Source organism: Cavia porcellus, unplaced genomic scaffold (genome assembly GCF_034190915.1).
Source record: "Cavia porcellus strain 051 isolate PalLab524CR breed Dunkin Hartley unplaced genomic scaffold, mCavPor4.1 scaffold_2, whole genome shotgun sequence".
In the NCBI taxonomy this organism is placed as follows: domain Eukaryota; kingdom Metazoa; phylum Chordata; class Mammalia; order Rodentia; family Caviidae; genus Cavia; species Cavia porcellus.
Genome location: NW_026947485.1, coordinates 105,295,953 through 105,311,138, shown reverse-complemented (window position 1 = coordinate 105,311,138; position 15,186 = coordinate 105,295,953). Strand labels below are relative to the sequence as shown.

Genomic DNA, 15,186 nt, shown 5'->3' with positions numbered 1-15,186 from the left:
CCAGGTTTATACAGAAATTCCAAACATCAAGGCTAGTAAGAAATTATATTTATTAAAAATACAAAGCTCACAGTTCAGAAAGTTTCCTATTATCAGGGATGTGGGGACAGCACTAGGAACTCCAACAGTGATTGAAGCACTGTCTTACTTCATCCTCCCATCCAGAGAAATGGCCTGGATATATCATACAAACTCAGGAAGTAGTAATTCTCACAGGGCACAGGCAGTAATTCTCCTCAAAAAAGCTGATATACCTGCAGCATCATGCTGCATATACAAACAGAAGAACAAACAGACAAGCTCCAAATCCCACTATTTTTAAGTATGAGCTGCCTGCAGTGCAGGGAGGCCCACTGTGTGACCTCAGCTATCTTGGTCTTGCTTTCTCCATAGTAGTTCTGGACATCAAATGGTGATAAAAACCCAAGGGAAACCCAGGAGGCAAGTGTGACCAGGTAGTGGGGTAAGGATAACCTAATGCAAGATGTACATGAAGACAATGAAAAAAAAAGTCTCGAACAAAAGAGCAATGAGTGTTGAGAAATAAGTAGCAAAACTAGACAATGCTGTGGGAAAATAAAATGACCTGGGGCTGGGGATTTAGCTCAGTGGCATAAGCACCTGCCTTGCAAGCAGGCGGTTGTGAGTTAGATCCCCAGTACCGATAAGAAAAGAAAATGACACAACTGCAGACACATAATCCAGTGGTACCTCCAGAGATTAGGTAGTTATTAGACCAGATGATTCTACAATGATACATACCCATCAGAATCGAAAACACATCCACACCAACTTGTACACCAATGTCCATAACAGCAGTACTCATGACAGCTAAAAAGTGAAAACAGACTAAATGTCCACCAGTTGATGGATGGATAAACAAAAATGCTGCATATTCATACAACAGAATAGTATCCATCCGTCCATAAAAGGAATGAAGCACTGGCCATGCTACAACATGGATGAACTTTGAAAACACCTTTGCCAGTGAAAGAAGCAAGACACAAAAGACATCTATATGAATATGACCAGAATAGGCAAATCTATAGAATAAAGGAGGCTGGTAGTGGGCAGGGGTCATGGTTCTGGAGATAAGGGTTATCACTAATGCATAAGGCTTCTTTTTAAGGTGACATATATAAATGTTCCAGAATTGACTGTGGTAAAATTCATACAACCCTGTGAATATATCAACAACAATGAACTGTACAGTTTAAATGGGTAAACTGTATGTATGGCATGTGAAGTCTACCTCAGGAAATCCATTACCAAACAAAAAGTTCTTTAACAAGAAAGACCCATGGCCTCAGAGTCTGCCAGAAAAAAAAAAAGAAGAAGAAGAAGAAAAATGGTGAGAGTCAGGCATGGCAACACATCCCTATTATTTCAGCACTTTGGGAGGTTCAGGCAGCAGAATCAGAAGTTCAATTCCAGCCTACGCAATTTAGTGACTTTGTGATACCCTCTTCAAAATAAAAAATAAAACAAAATACAATGAAAAAGGGCTTAATGCAAAGCCCTGGGATTCAGACCCCAGTACCACCAGAAAACCAAATAAACCAATAAAAGACCAAGTAGGAACTAACTGCAGCAAACTGACTACCACAGGAGAAGAATGCTGAGGAACAGCCTGGGAAGAGACTTCCCTTCATGAGGCTATGAGGGGGAGCACAGTTAGCTGCCCTCATTAGCATCAGGACAGGAGACTCAAAGATTTCAAAAGAGAGAAACTGTTATCACTGATGGAAAAAGCAGGCAAAAAGAATAACACTGATATCGCAGTTAGAGAGAAGGACATGGGAAGAGGTCCCCACACCACAGCAGCTCTAACTTGTCTCTCTCCATCCCACAGCTCATGAACACCTACTGATCGGAGATCTTCAGTTCCTGCTAATGATCACATGTGGACCCCACTCTCAACAGTTCTGCAATCCGGTATCTGGAGAGAAGCAGCTCAGGAGCCAATTATGCGAAAATGACTTCTTGTTCAGAATAAGCAATGAGACCAAATGAGCAAGGGCCAAAACAGCCTGATCATGTAAGGGTGGGTCTGAGATCCAAAGCACAGCCTGAAAGCATTCATCTTCTCAGTTTACTTCTAGTAAAGATTAATGGAGCCAACATCTGGAAACCTCAAAAGTCAAAAAATTAGCCCTATCCACCAAAATTCAGATATATGCCCATGGCCACCCCTTCCCAGGCAAGAGGATAGTAATTGCAGGAGTCCAATTTGGGACTTAGAAGGCATTTTTACAGTCACTACCAGAAAGATGGAAACGCCACAGACATCCCAGGCCACCTGCATAAAGGGTAGGTCAAAGGTACTCAAGAGTGTGAGCCAGGGAAACCTCTTCAGATGGTGACTGGGCCAAACTACTTTACAACACTAAATCCTTCTCCTCATTTTCCACAAGGGACAGTGAGCTTCCAGGGGCACATGGAATGCAATGACCCATCACTTTGCCAGCCACTGCAGCATGTGCTACATCCTCTTGTGCTTAACATTTTCTCAGTCTTTAATACAGACAGTATCAATACTTATAATTACATAAACAAGAATTCTTGGGATTTGTAATTAAAATCATGAAAACATAATTTTTACAAAAACAGGGATAAAGTTTGAAGGCAAATCTTTTAAGGTATTTATGGTAATATTGCAACTTAAAGGTTTTCAGCAAAAGCAGCTCAGTAACTGCAGTCCAGCCATCTTACAGGGCACCAGGATGCCAGGAGTGCTGATGAGAAGAGAGTAGGTTGAACAAGATGTTCCAGAGATCCCAGGGTGTTAAGTACAAAACCGTGATTAAAATGTCCATACACGGGTTGGGGATGGAGCACAGTGGTAGAGCATGTGCTCAGCACGCAGTCACCAGCACCAAAAAAAAACTTTTTATATACAGTATTTTAAAATTTATCTACAGTATTTTAAGAGGGGCTGCCTCTGGGTAGAACTGCAAAACTGCAAAACTGCAAAAGTAAAAACAAATCACCTATCCCTTGTTCCTAAAAGGATTGCATCTTTCCTAATTGTTATGCCTATTTCAGATACAAATTAGATACCTTCTTCCTCTGAAGCAGACTCCCTAGGAAGTGATGACCACACTAGGCACAGAGCAGAGTTTGTTGCCGACAATAAAGAACTCCTTCATAGACCTGAACACCATCAGAGGGGTGCTTGTCAGCATAGGTACATGCTGAGCAAAGGCAAACAGAACCATGAGCAGATTTTCCAAAATCTAGTATAAACCAAAGAGTTAAAGTTTCTTTTGTTCAGGAATTCACCACTTTCACAGATCAGGTTTCTTCTCCACAAATACCATAACTTAAACTCCAAAACATGAAAAATGTCCTAGAATGTGAGTGAAGGTCCACTTCACAAGGCCAGTGGGGGACAGCCCACTCCTGTGAACACAGCTACATGTTAGGAAACATAGGTACTGTTTCATCTAGCATTGTATTCCAAGTCATCCTGCAGAACTAACCTATGTACGTCTACCAAAACAAACGCTCCTACTAGATGCAAGTATAATGTAAAATTCCATACAGGCTTTAAGAAAAATAAAAATTCAGACAGAACATGTCACTAAATGAAAGTGAGGTAAATTACCCATTTTAATACCAACAGAAAAAAAATATGTATATATTGTTAGAAAACAAAAATTTAGGGTCAAATATTGGTAGAAAGAATATCAGCACACCAAAAATTTTTCCCTTTGAGCCTACAATGCCCCACCAGCTTAATTTTCCTGACATTTCTGAAGTTTAGAAGCCACAGCTAACCAATCTGAATCATCTGAACAAAACCATGTTATAGTGACATGTTACTGGAAAGCCTAGAATAGAATACTAAATATACAGGCGCACACCCATACAGACTCTTTTGCAGAGAACGATCACACGTGAAACTATAGTCCAAGGGGAGGCAGTATATCTCCAGCAAGTGAATATAACACATAGGTACTTGAGAATCAAATAACAAAACACAAAAATAAGGCCTGCTTTTTATTAATACAAAGTAAGCCTTGCCTATCCATGAAGTCAGCTTAATGAAACTCTTCATCATGCTTGCTGCCAGCAAAGAAACAAGAACCTTCCTTAAAATCTAAATCAGGATTGTATTCACAGCACAGAACTCCCAACCCTGGCACTGCCCCAACTGTTCACCTAAGGAAAGGAAGGAGGGAAGTACCTGGCTCCATCTGTGACATTACCCTTTCTTTTTAAACAAGCATGCCACTTGGAGCCGCTTTCTGCTTTATTTGGGTTGGCAGTTTAAGTACCAACAACAGGGTGGCACCATGGCTGCACACTGAACTAGGTCAGCCTAGGCCTGTTCTAGGGAACTCCCAGTGTGCCCTGGGCCTCAGTTCCCTTCTGCCTCCCACAGGAGAGGGTCAGAGGTTCCTGGGTGGGGGCAGCCCTGGAAAGTAAAGGCCTTACGCAGCCAGCATCACTTTTCAGGCCTCCAAGGCCTCAGCATCTTTTTCCTTAATAAACAAGGAATATAAAGCACTCCAGGGTTTTCAATAGATTCCTCTCACTTGAGACATAAAATCATAAGTTATAAGGCCAGATGAGTACTACTAGACCCCAGGTATCCAGCAAGACAGGGGACAGCAGACAGATGTCAGCGTCTGGGCTTGCGGGGACCAGGATTCAAGGACCAGACTTGGGGCCAAGATTAAGGATTCAAGGGTGAGAGTATGAGAGGAACAATTCAGAGATGGGAGCAAGGAAGCAATTAGCCTAGGTCAGGGCTCCACGTTGAGAGGACCAGGAGAGGGTTTGGGACCAGAAGTTGGGATCTGGAGGAGATAGAGATTCAGGATCAGGCTGGATAAGGTTGGGAGCAAGAGGTCAACATTGGAAAGCCAGTGTTTTAGAGTCAGAATTCAAGGTTTGGGAACCAGAGGTCAGGGTTTGGGGGCTAAAATTCAGAGTAGGAAGCTTCAGGGTCAGTAACTGTGGTGAGGCTTCAGAGTTGGGGCCCAGGGCTTGGGGATAAGCCACAGAGGTTTGAGGCTCTGAAGTTCAGGCCAGTGACGCTAGGACCAGTATTCTGAGGATCAAGAATTCAGAGCCACGTACCAGCAGCATCAGGATTCAGGAACCAAGGCTTGGGCTGGGTTGGAGATATGATGGCCATACTGGGTTGGTAGAATCTGGGTTAAGATAAGGATTCAGGAGTTGGATCTTAAAGATTTGGCCTCAGGGATCAGAGAAGAGGTCCCAAGCTCAGGGGTCTGGCACCGGGTCCTAGGTCAAGAGGTTTCCTGGCCTGAATCCTCGGCTTGGGGGTCTGGACCAGGTCCGGGGCTTTCCTGGTCCAGTGTCCCTGGCAGGGGTGGGGGAATGTCAGGGCCAGGGTCAGGGGGATTCCTGGCCGGGAATGCCGCTCCTCCCTGGCAGACGGCGCGGCACTTACGTCGTCGAAGAGCGAGCCCACGTTGGCTGTGACTAGCAACACCGCGGTTCCCGGGGCGGCTGCCTTTCCCGTCATCGTGCCGGGAGGCGCGAGCGCTGGGCTGGGCGGTGGCGGCCGCTTTCTGCAGGGTCTGCCGGGCCGGGGTCTCGCGGGGCTGCGGGGCGTCAGCTCCGCCGGGGGTCGGCCCCGGGGCGCATTGCGGGCTCGGCGGGTCAGGCCGGGCCTGGCCGGGACTCTGGCCTTGCACTCGTGGGTCCTAGCTGCTCCGCGGCCCCGCGCCCGCTCGCCGCCGCGACTCACAGGGGCCCGCGCGCAGCCATTAGACCCGCCGGGAAAGTTCCCACAGCCGCCACGGCAGACTCGGGCTCAGTTGAGTCCCGCCCCCTGGGGGAGGAGCCTACGCGGGGCGGGGCGAGGCCTGCGCGGGGCGCAGAAAGGAGAGACCCTAAGGGGTAGGGCGGGGCCTGTTGGAGAGAAACCATTTCTGAGTTAGGTCTCTGGAGCGCGGCGTGACCTAGGGTCTGCAGCGGCGCCTCAATGGGCTTGCGGCCTCAGGATGGGGCGGGGCCTGAGGAGGCCTGTGAGCCGGGCGGGGTCTGTTGGTGGGGCGGGATATTTGGGGGTGGGGATGGGGCGGGGCCTGAGCCGAGTGGACCGGTAACTGCTCCTCTGCTGCGCTCGTCAGGATGGCCGAGCCTCCCTGCCCCGCCCCCCACGCTGGAGCTGCGCACAGACTCCGCCCTTCGCACCTCTATTACGTCACAGTCCAGCTCCGACGGAACCTTTTAAAGGGGCTGCGCGCTCGGGGCGCTATGGCTGTTTGGGTAGTTCTGCGGCTCTGACTGGGTCCCTGGGACTCCGGGAGACCCTCGGCCGGGCACATCTGATGTTGCGGCCCTGTTCTCCTGTCGCAGTCAGGGTCTTCGAGGGAATGGGGCCGGTGGAGCAAAGAAGAGGTCGGGGTCTCGGTGGGTGAGCCTCTGCAGACCCCAGAGTGTGCGATTTGCTGTGACTGCGTCTCCCGTGACTGGGTTCTGCTCTCCAACCCCTCCCAGCAGACCAAGTGTATGTGATTTTGCAACTTCCTAACACTTCCACCCAGTTCCTGATGCATGACTTTACTTAGAAGAAGTAGAAGGCTGTTGCGCCAAGAACACTGTAAAAGGAAACGGCTTTGATGCTTCCACAGCCAGCTGCTTGCTCACTGCTGCACCTTAGGACGGCCCTCTAGGTCTGCACTGAGTAGGACCAGTACCTGGGGTAGCAGCCAGGCCTAGGGAGGTTTAATTACATAGCCCCTACATAGCGAAAGGGGCTGGAAGGAAAAACAGCATGGATATGGGAGTCCAGAAATGCTTCCAAGATAGGGCCACTTTGGCCTTGGCCATGGGACAGAGTGGGCCTGAGACAGACCGTGGCAGTGAGGAAGCAAGAGAGACCCATGTTCAGAGTAGACTGTTATATCTGAGGCTGTGAAAGGCATCCACCCTTCAAGACAGAGCTGGGGAGGTAAAGTAGGAACTGCAATTGTAATTTAAATTTTCTTATAGCTACACTTTTCAAAGTAACAAATATCACCCAGAAGCAATTTTAGGAATAAATTTTATTAACTCAGTCAATACAAATGTTCCATGTGTAATTAGTATGCAATAGTGTTAATGAGTATCTTGATACTTATAGTATCCTATATCTTGATACTTACAGTATACTATACTAATACTTATAATATACTACACTATGGCCACATTTCTAATTCTCAGTATCCATGTGGCCCATGACCTCTGTACTAGGCAAGATCACTCTAGATTTTTGTGGGAACAGATATAGAGAGTTGTCTACAGAGAAAAGAAGCAGAGCCCCTACCAGCCTACACCCTCATAATGGGCTCCATGAAGGCCAGCCCTCAGCTGTTGAGTACGTGGCAGTACTCAGTGGCCTAGAAATATGATGGTTCTGTTCTGCTAAACTCCACTGTGGGGTCTGGGGGACATCAGTGTAGGCTCTGTGGACTGCGGGGTCTGTGAACCATAGGCTATCTGGGCTGTAGGCCCTAGCTAATAAGGCATCACCTGCTTTGTACTAATACATCCAGGGTTCTTACTTCTACTGATTATTTAGCCTGATTCCACTAAAATTCTCTTGAAGTGTCTGTTTCATCCAGTAGATGTTTTCTGTGTACTGAGTTGTATATCTCACTCCCAAATTTACCCTCACTGTGACTGTATTACATAGCACAGTGGCAAACCTTTTAGAGCTTTCAAATAGACCACTACAGCACACATGGCATAGGTTCACCACTACTGGAGGAGATAAAGCTTACCCAGTAGTAATTAAAGTTAAATGAAATTCTAAGAGTAACAGCTGATCAAAAAGAATCAGTGTCCCTCTAAGAACAGACACTACAAACTTCAAGTGCTCTTACTACTCCATTTGCAGACACACAAAAAAGTCACATTAGCAAACAGGGAGAAAACTCTCACTTGACAAGCCAAGATCCCCTTCACCAGGAGCAAATGCCTGCTGGATTTGATCTTGAGCTCCCATTCTCCACAACTGATAAAATAAATTCTTGTTAGGGCCAGGGATATAGCTCAGAGGCACAGCGCCTGCCTACCTGGCAAGCACAAAATCCTGAGTTTGATTTCCAGTACCAACAATAAATCAGTAAGTTCTAGTTGTGTAAATTCCATCACCACCGCCCCACCACCACCACTGTTGTAATTTGTTATAGCAGCCCAAGCTGGCTAATACAGTCTCTCATTTTTTTTGTAACAAAATAAGCCCATGCCAATCATACCCTTAATAGAAGTACAATGTAGGGGCGTTGCTGATGCCTAGAACCTTTTTCTCAAGAATTGAACACCTCACTCCCATGCCAGTGGTGTCCCCTGAGGTATTGGATGTACCTACACTGAGCGCCAGACCACCTGCATTCTTGCATGTGTGCCTTCATCACTTAAAAATGTCAGTCATTTTCTTTCCCATCTCCCTGACCTATGCACTACTCACCTTGGTGGGATGCCCTTGCCCTTCTTAGAGGAAGCATTTTCAGTCTGCGAAGTTCCTGTCAAATCAATAGGCTGCCAGCATCTGGCAGCTACTCTGCACATCCTTGACCCTGCTAGGAGGAATGAAGTGCCTACCCCATCCTAGGCCGCTCCCTCCGGGATCATGCTTCAGCTTCAGTCACCCTGTACCCCTCCATTTCCTCTGTTCCCTTTATTCAAACACTTGTACTAAAAGTCTACCAGACTCTTAGGGGCTGGGGATTAAGTTAGCAGCATAAGTGCCTGCTTTGCAAGTGTGTGGTTGTGAGTTCAATCCCCAGTACCAATAAAAAAGTAAAAAAAGAAAAAGACAAAAAAAGAAGTCTACCAGACTCTCCACTCAGCACTCCAATTGGCCATTGTCTTCTGGGTCCTTCTGGGCTCCTCATGCCCTAACTCCAGTGGAGCTCACCTTACTGAGTTCCCATTGGCCTCTTATTCAGAAGCTAATCTCCAGACCTGATTTCAGCCAACCTTCCAAACTGACTGATACACCAACTCCCTCCTTGGAAACAAGACTTACTCTGGCATCCATGACAGTCCTGCTCTGTTTCTATACTGTTAATAACCATATTCCTTTGTGTGACCCACCTAAAGTCCTTGGATCTTAGGATTGATCCTTGGTCCATTCTTTCTGGGATGCACTTCCTCATCAGATCCACATTTTCTATCTTGTCAACATGCTCAACTGCTACCCAGAAAAAGCCATCTCTGACCCAATAAGGAAACATTCCCAGTTCTCCCCTTTCCTCCTATACCTCAGACTCCATAGTACTTGCTTAATGATACCCTTATATCCATGGTCACCTCTGAGCCTTGGCATCTGTACGTCTCTGTTAGCAGGACTGGCTTCCTCTGACAGGCCTCCTCAAATGCTCTTTCCTTGATGTGACCCCTCCACTCTGACCCACACTCACTGCAACACTCCTGCCCATCACACTGCCAATTCACCTCACAGCCCTTCTGTTTCTCCTCTGCTTGCTGTCAATTGCCTCCCCTTGCCTTCCTCTCAGCAGCCTGAGAAGAGGGCCAAGATCTGATTGATCTGGCCACATAGAAAATGTTTAGTAAATATGTATTATGTGAATCAATTATATGGCATGGTTATCATAATACTAGGCAATCAAATATTTAGAAGGACTTTGAGCTCTGGGTTAAAACCCACATTCATATAATTGAGTGGAGAGATGATTTCTTTCCCTGTGCCTTCACTTTTGAACATTGTCCCAGGTCTCTATATCAAGATAATAAATGTTTAAAGCCCTGCTTCCCCACTTCAACAGAGGTTTGGGCCCACCTAGGAGGGGTAGAAGACAAAGGTAGAGGGAGCAATGGCTCTATTCCCTCTTGCTGCTGAGATACAGATCCCTCTTTAGCCCAGGCCACTCAGCCTGATGCCCTGGGGTTCCCAGGAGGCAAATTCAGCTGAAGTCTTTTGTTAAACAAGTTTACTTCAGCATATATATTTATAGCACTTGGTAGTTGCAAAGTGCACTTCAGTCATTTAATAATCGAGCCTCAATGTTCCTGCCAACTGGGTCAACCTTATTCCACTGTATAGCAAAACATTGAGGTTAAGCAACCCACTCAAGATAATTATCTATAGACAGAGAGCCTAGCTAAATGCACAGTGAAAGAATCCTAGGGCCCTGTCTTCTTTGGAGGGCAGAGGAGAGAGCTGGCCTCAGCCACTAGCTAATGAGATGCTTGTTACTTTACCTGAAAGTCATATAGGAGAATTTTTTTCTTCTAAGTTATTGGGTATCTTCCTCATTAATCAGCTTAGTAATAGTTATTATTTTCAGGCCCAGGGACATGGGCTTACATTTCTCATTTCTAATCTTCACAAAAGTCTTATGAGGTATGTATTTCTGTTTCATGTATGAGAAAACTGAGGTTGTGGGCTTAAGAAGTTTGTGAACCTTATACAGCCGCTAAGGCACAAAACAAGGGCAAGTCCAGCCACCACCAAACCAGTGGCTCAAGCAGCACCAGAGGGCTTTAATTTGCATATACATACACTCAATTATTCCTTCAACAAATAGTTATTAGGTGTATTCTCTGTGCCATGCACTGTTCTGTACACCAGAGTGAGATGGCAAAAGACAAAAGATTCTGTCCTATAAAGACAGTCAAGAAAAATGCATGGAGGATGTCTTTCTTAGTCACTTTTCATCACTGAACACAGGACCCACAGCTTAAAAGAGTACAGGTTCATCCTGGTAGAGTTTTCAAGAGGGTTCAGTCCTCTTGTTCAATCTGCTGCATTGCAGAAACAGAATGGTGGAAGGGCCAGGCAGAGGAACTGGTCACATTATGGATCCAGGAAGCAAAGAGTAAAAGAAGAAGACAGGCACATTTCTAAGCCACATCCCTAATAACCACCTCTTTAGGTTCTACCTCCAAACATTCCGATGTGGATTAATTAATCCACTCATGATTCAACTCTGAACACAAGGCTTTTGGGGGATATTTTGGATCAAAACCATAACATATGGTGTCCCAGATTATGGGAGTGTATGCTACATAGCTTACTGAACTTTTCTTTATAAAGTCATTTGCAGGTCAAAGAGCAGTATAAAACTTCAGAACAGGATACAGTGTATGACAATGGGCACACACACTATAATTGTACTGCAATAAACCATATACTATTACTGTTTCGACAGTGCTTCATGTTTCTGCTTGGCCCTGGAATGAGCACTGTGATCGTGCCATACATGTAGTTTTGATGCCTTTTAAATGCAATATTATAAGTGCTTTCTCATATAATTACAGCTCTCCCTAAATGTTTAGGGTTTTGTTGTTGGCTTTGTTTTATTTTGTTTTGTTTTGTTTTGTTTTGTTTGAGGCAGGTCTAGTTTAGGCTGACCTTGAACTCACTATGTATCCCGTATTGGCCTCAAACTCTCAGCAATCCTCCTTCCTCGGCCTCCCAAGTTCTGGGAATGTAGGTTTGAACCACTGGCCTTCCTAAATGTTTTTGATGTCAGCATATTAATCATCTGTTAGATACATTGAGTCTTACCTAACTGGTAACACCATATTTATGTAAGTTTAGAATGTTTCCAGTATTCCATGATTAACAAATATTGTAACAAACATCTTTGTATATGATGCATTTTTAGCTTTTAGGATACTTTAATTAGGATTAAACTCTAAGAATTAAAATGTTAAAGAAATAATAAGAAATAAATAAAACACATGAAAGGAGTTGGGGACTGTGGCTCAATGATATAGCATTTGCCAAGCTTGCACAAGTCCCTGGTTTCAGTCCTTGGCATCATTTTCACACCCCGCCCCCAAAAAAACCCTGATTCAAGACTTGAGAAATGCATATAAAGAAATACTTAGAGGGAAATGTATAGCTTTGAGTGTTCATTTAGAAAGAATAAAAGTGCCATACTGTTCCAAAATAGAAAGCTTAAGGAAGAAAGCAAATTAAACCTAAAGTCACTATAAGAGAGGAGTGAGAAAGATAAGCATAAAATTCCTGAAATAGAAAGCAAACGGAAAAAGATAATAAAATCTAAAGGCTATTCTTTGAGACACACTAGTCAATAAACCAATATCTAGAATGAAGGGCAAGACAGACATAAAAGAGACATAAAATCTTAAGTACATGATGACAGAGAAGGTATAACTACAGACCCTGCATACTTCCTAAAAACTTTGGGAAATACTGTCAATAATTTTAAACTAATAAAACCAGCAATTTAGATAAGATGGATAAATTCCTTAAAAGATACAAACTACCAAAGTACCTATTAAAATATTTGAGTCCATGATTTATATTCATCTCACACAGAAAATCCAAAATCCAGATGACTCTACTGCCAGTTAATTTTTGTGTTTTGTTTTAGCTTTGTTTTTTTGAGAAAGGGTCTGCAAGGACCCGGGGGTTTAGCTCAGCAGCATAAGCGCCTACCTGGCGAGTGTGAAGTCGTGAGTTTGATCCCTGGTACAAAAAAAAGAGAGAAAGGGTCTTCCTGTGTAGTCCAGGCTGGTTGAACTAGTGATTCTCACACCTCAGCCTCCCAAGTACTAGAATTACAGGCATACAGTAACATCCTCAACTTTCCACTGGTAAATTCTGCCAAACATTCAAGTAATAACACCAAGTCTATACATACTCTTGCAGAATGTTGACAAGGAGGGATTATTTTCCTGGCTCATTTTAAGAGGCTAGATTTCCCTGATACTAAAGTAGATAAAGACAATTTCAAAGAAGGAAACAAATCTCTAAACCAAGCTTCTTCATGAAGACAGAAAAAAAATCCTTGGAAAAATATTGATGAATCGAGTCGATGTGTAAAAAAAAAAGAATAACCTTATGCCTAAGTGGGGTTTAGACAAGATTGCAATAATAACCAAAAATCAAATAAGTTGCCCTATTAATAGATTAAGAAAAAAATACCAAGTAAATAGACAAGGAAAAGGCATTTGACAAAATTCAACATACTTTTATGTTAAAAACTTACTACTAAACTACTAAAATTATAGGAAACATCCCAATTCTAAGAAACCGTATCTGTGAACAATTTAGAGGTAACACATTTAATGCTGAGTGATTTCTCCTGCGACTGGAAATAAGACAAAGTTGTCATCGTTTGCCTCTTCTGTTCTATATTGTAGCCCCAGTCTAGGCAATAAGTAAAATAAAATAAAATCCATGCCGGCTGGAAAGAAAAAGGTGAAAGTGGCTTTGTGCTTAGGAAACATGATAATCTGATAGAAAATTCTATGGAATCTACAAAAAATACTGCTAAACAAGTGAATTTATCAAGAGTGTACAAGTATTTTAAAATATCAGTATTTTAAAATAATATGCATTGCTATATATCAGATATGAGCACTAGAAAATAAAGTTTTGAGTAATTTCCATTTACAATACCATAGAAACAAATATCTAGGAATAGATTTAGCATAAAATATGTAAAGTTTATGAGATGAGGACTATGAAACATAGTGGACTAAAATAAAAGATAAGTAATGAGGGTTATGCCACATTCAGGGGTTGGAAGACGAGGTGATGTGATGTTATGATGTCAGTTTTCCTTAGATTAACTGATCCACAGATTTAATGTAATCCTTGCCTCCTTATCATTCTCCTCTTTTCCTTCTCCTTCTCCTTCTGCCTTTCCTTCTCCTTCCTGCGCTTTCTCCTCCTCCTCATTCTCTTTTTTTTTTTTTTTTTTTTTTTTTTTTTTTGTCTTTTTCCTTTTTACCGGTACCAGGGATCGAACTCACGACCACCTGCTTGCAAGGCAGGTGCTTATGCCGCTGAGCTAAATCCCCAGCCCCCTCATTCTCTTTTTTCTCCTCCTCTTTCTATACTTCTTCCTCTCTCTTCTCCTCCACTTCCTCATTCTTTTCCTCTTTCCATTTTGGCCTTTTCCTCTTTCGTCCCTGCTTCAATTTCTTCTTTTTGGAAACTGACATATTGATTCTAAAACATATATCAACAAACAAAAATAAATAGAACACCAGAAGAGTTTTGAAGAACAAAGTTGGTATACCGACATTACCTTGTTTTGAGATTTGTATTAAGTTATGATAAGGATAGATATGTAGATCAATGGAATAGAATATAATATAAAATCTAGACTGGATCCAGTTCATTTCAGTAATGTTGCCAATTCAGTAGAAAAAGAATAGTCTATTCAAAAAAATGGTGCTGGGATCAGTTAGCTTCTCATGTGGACCAAAATAAGCCTGGATCTTAATATACCTAATAGTAAAATAAAGTAATTATGGATCACACACCCAAACTTTAGAAAACTTCTAGGAAGTTATTCCAAAATACTATATATATATATATATATATATATATGCATCTGCAATCTCTTGTGCTCAATAGTGTACCATATAAACCAAAATTCTCTAAACATGGAAAGTTGTTTTTACACTCATTGGTTGTCATAACTTGAAGAAACAGTAGAGTTTGTTTTTGCACCTAGTGTAGCTACCCAAGTATGTCATTTCCAAGGCACAGAAACATTCAGATACGGGGAGTACTCTTCTGCTATGTAATTTGTCATTTACAAGATAGGCAGGCTATCATCCCTGGGGTTAAAAATCTGAATTCTAAATTTCATCTGGTCTCAGGGCTGAGATAAGAGATTATGGAACTTTTAATTGTAGCAAGCAGTACCTCAGAAAACATACTACATTCAGGTCTTGCAAAAGCTTTCCAAGTGTTATATGTTGGAAACCTAATCTCAAGAGATTGTTGCTCTGATTTCCTGTTTCATTTCCCTCGCTGTCCTGCCCACAATCTACCAAAGCATAGGCATCTTAGCTTGGAAGGGCGGGACAGCATCTGACTCACAACATAATCCCTCCTGACATTGCCACAAGGAAAGGGGTCTGGAATACATAGGTGCATGCTCAGAAGAGGCCACATCTGGGCTCCAGGATCAGTTGAGGAGATAGCCAATCACAGCTCACATCTTGCCTCCAAGTGAGAGCTGATCTTCCATGGAAGTGACTCACTCATCAGGGCTCTAAGGTCACACATATTTATGGACATCTCACAAATCCTTGGTAATGGAAAAGCATGTATTCTGAGCCCTTATTAAAAGGTCTATACTTAGTTCTATAGGGTCTCCCTTCTGTTCCTGGAGGGCTCCTCCAAAAGCCCTCCTTTTGGTTTGTTCTTCATCAGCTACATAAAATCAGTGGTGTCCATAATGCTTCCTAGTAGTCAGGAGG

General features: G+C 43.3%; 1 protein-coding gene and 1 long non-coding RNA gene across 2 annotated transcripts in view; one reads left to right on the top strand and one right to left on the bottom strand.

The window, feature by feature from the left end:
• Positions 1-5,856, bottom strand: part of Inpp5a (inositol polyphosphate-5-phosphatase A) — a 241,932-nt gene extending 236,076 nt beyond the window's left edge. The window contains 1 exon segment of the mRNA XM_063245014.1: positions 5,426-5,856. Within this exon segment, the coding sequence (XP_063101084.1) occupies positions 5,426-5,500 (75 nt within the window). The 5' untranslated portion in view covers positions 5,501-5,856.
• A 150-nt stretch (positions 5,857-6,006) lies between these two features.
• The window catches only part of LOC106025588 (uncharacterized), a 34,575-nt gene continuing 25,395 nt past the window's right edge, over positions 6,007-15,186 (top strand). The window contains exon 1 of the long non-coding RNA XR_010046288.1: positions 6,007-6,393. This is a non-coding gene — a long non-coding RNA (uncharacterized LOC106025588). The remainder of the gene's footprint in view (positions 6,394-15,186) is intronic.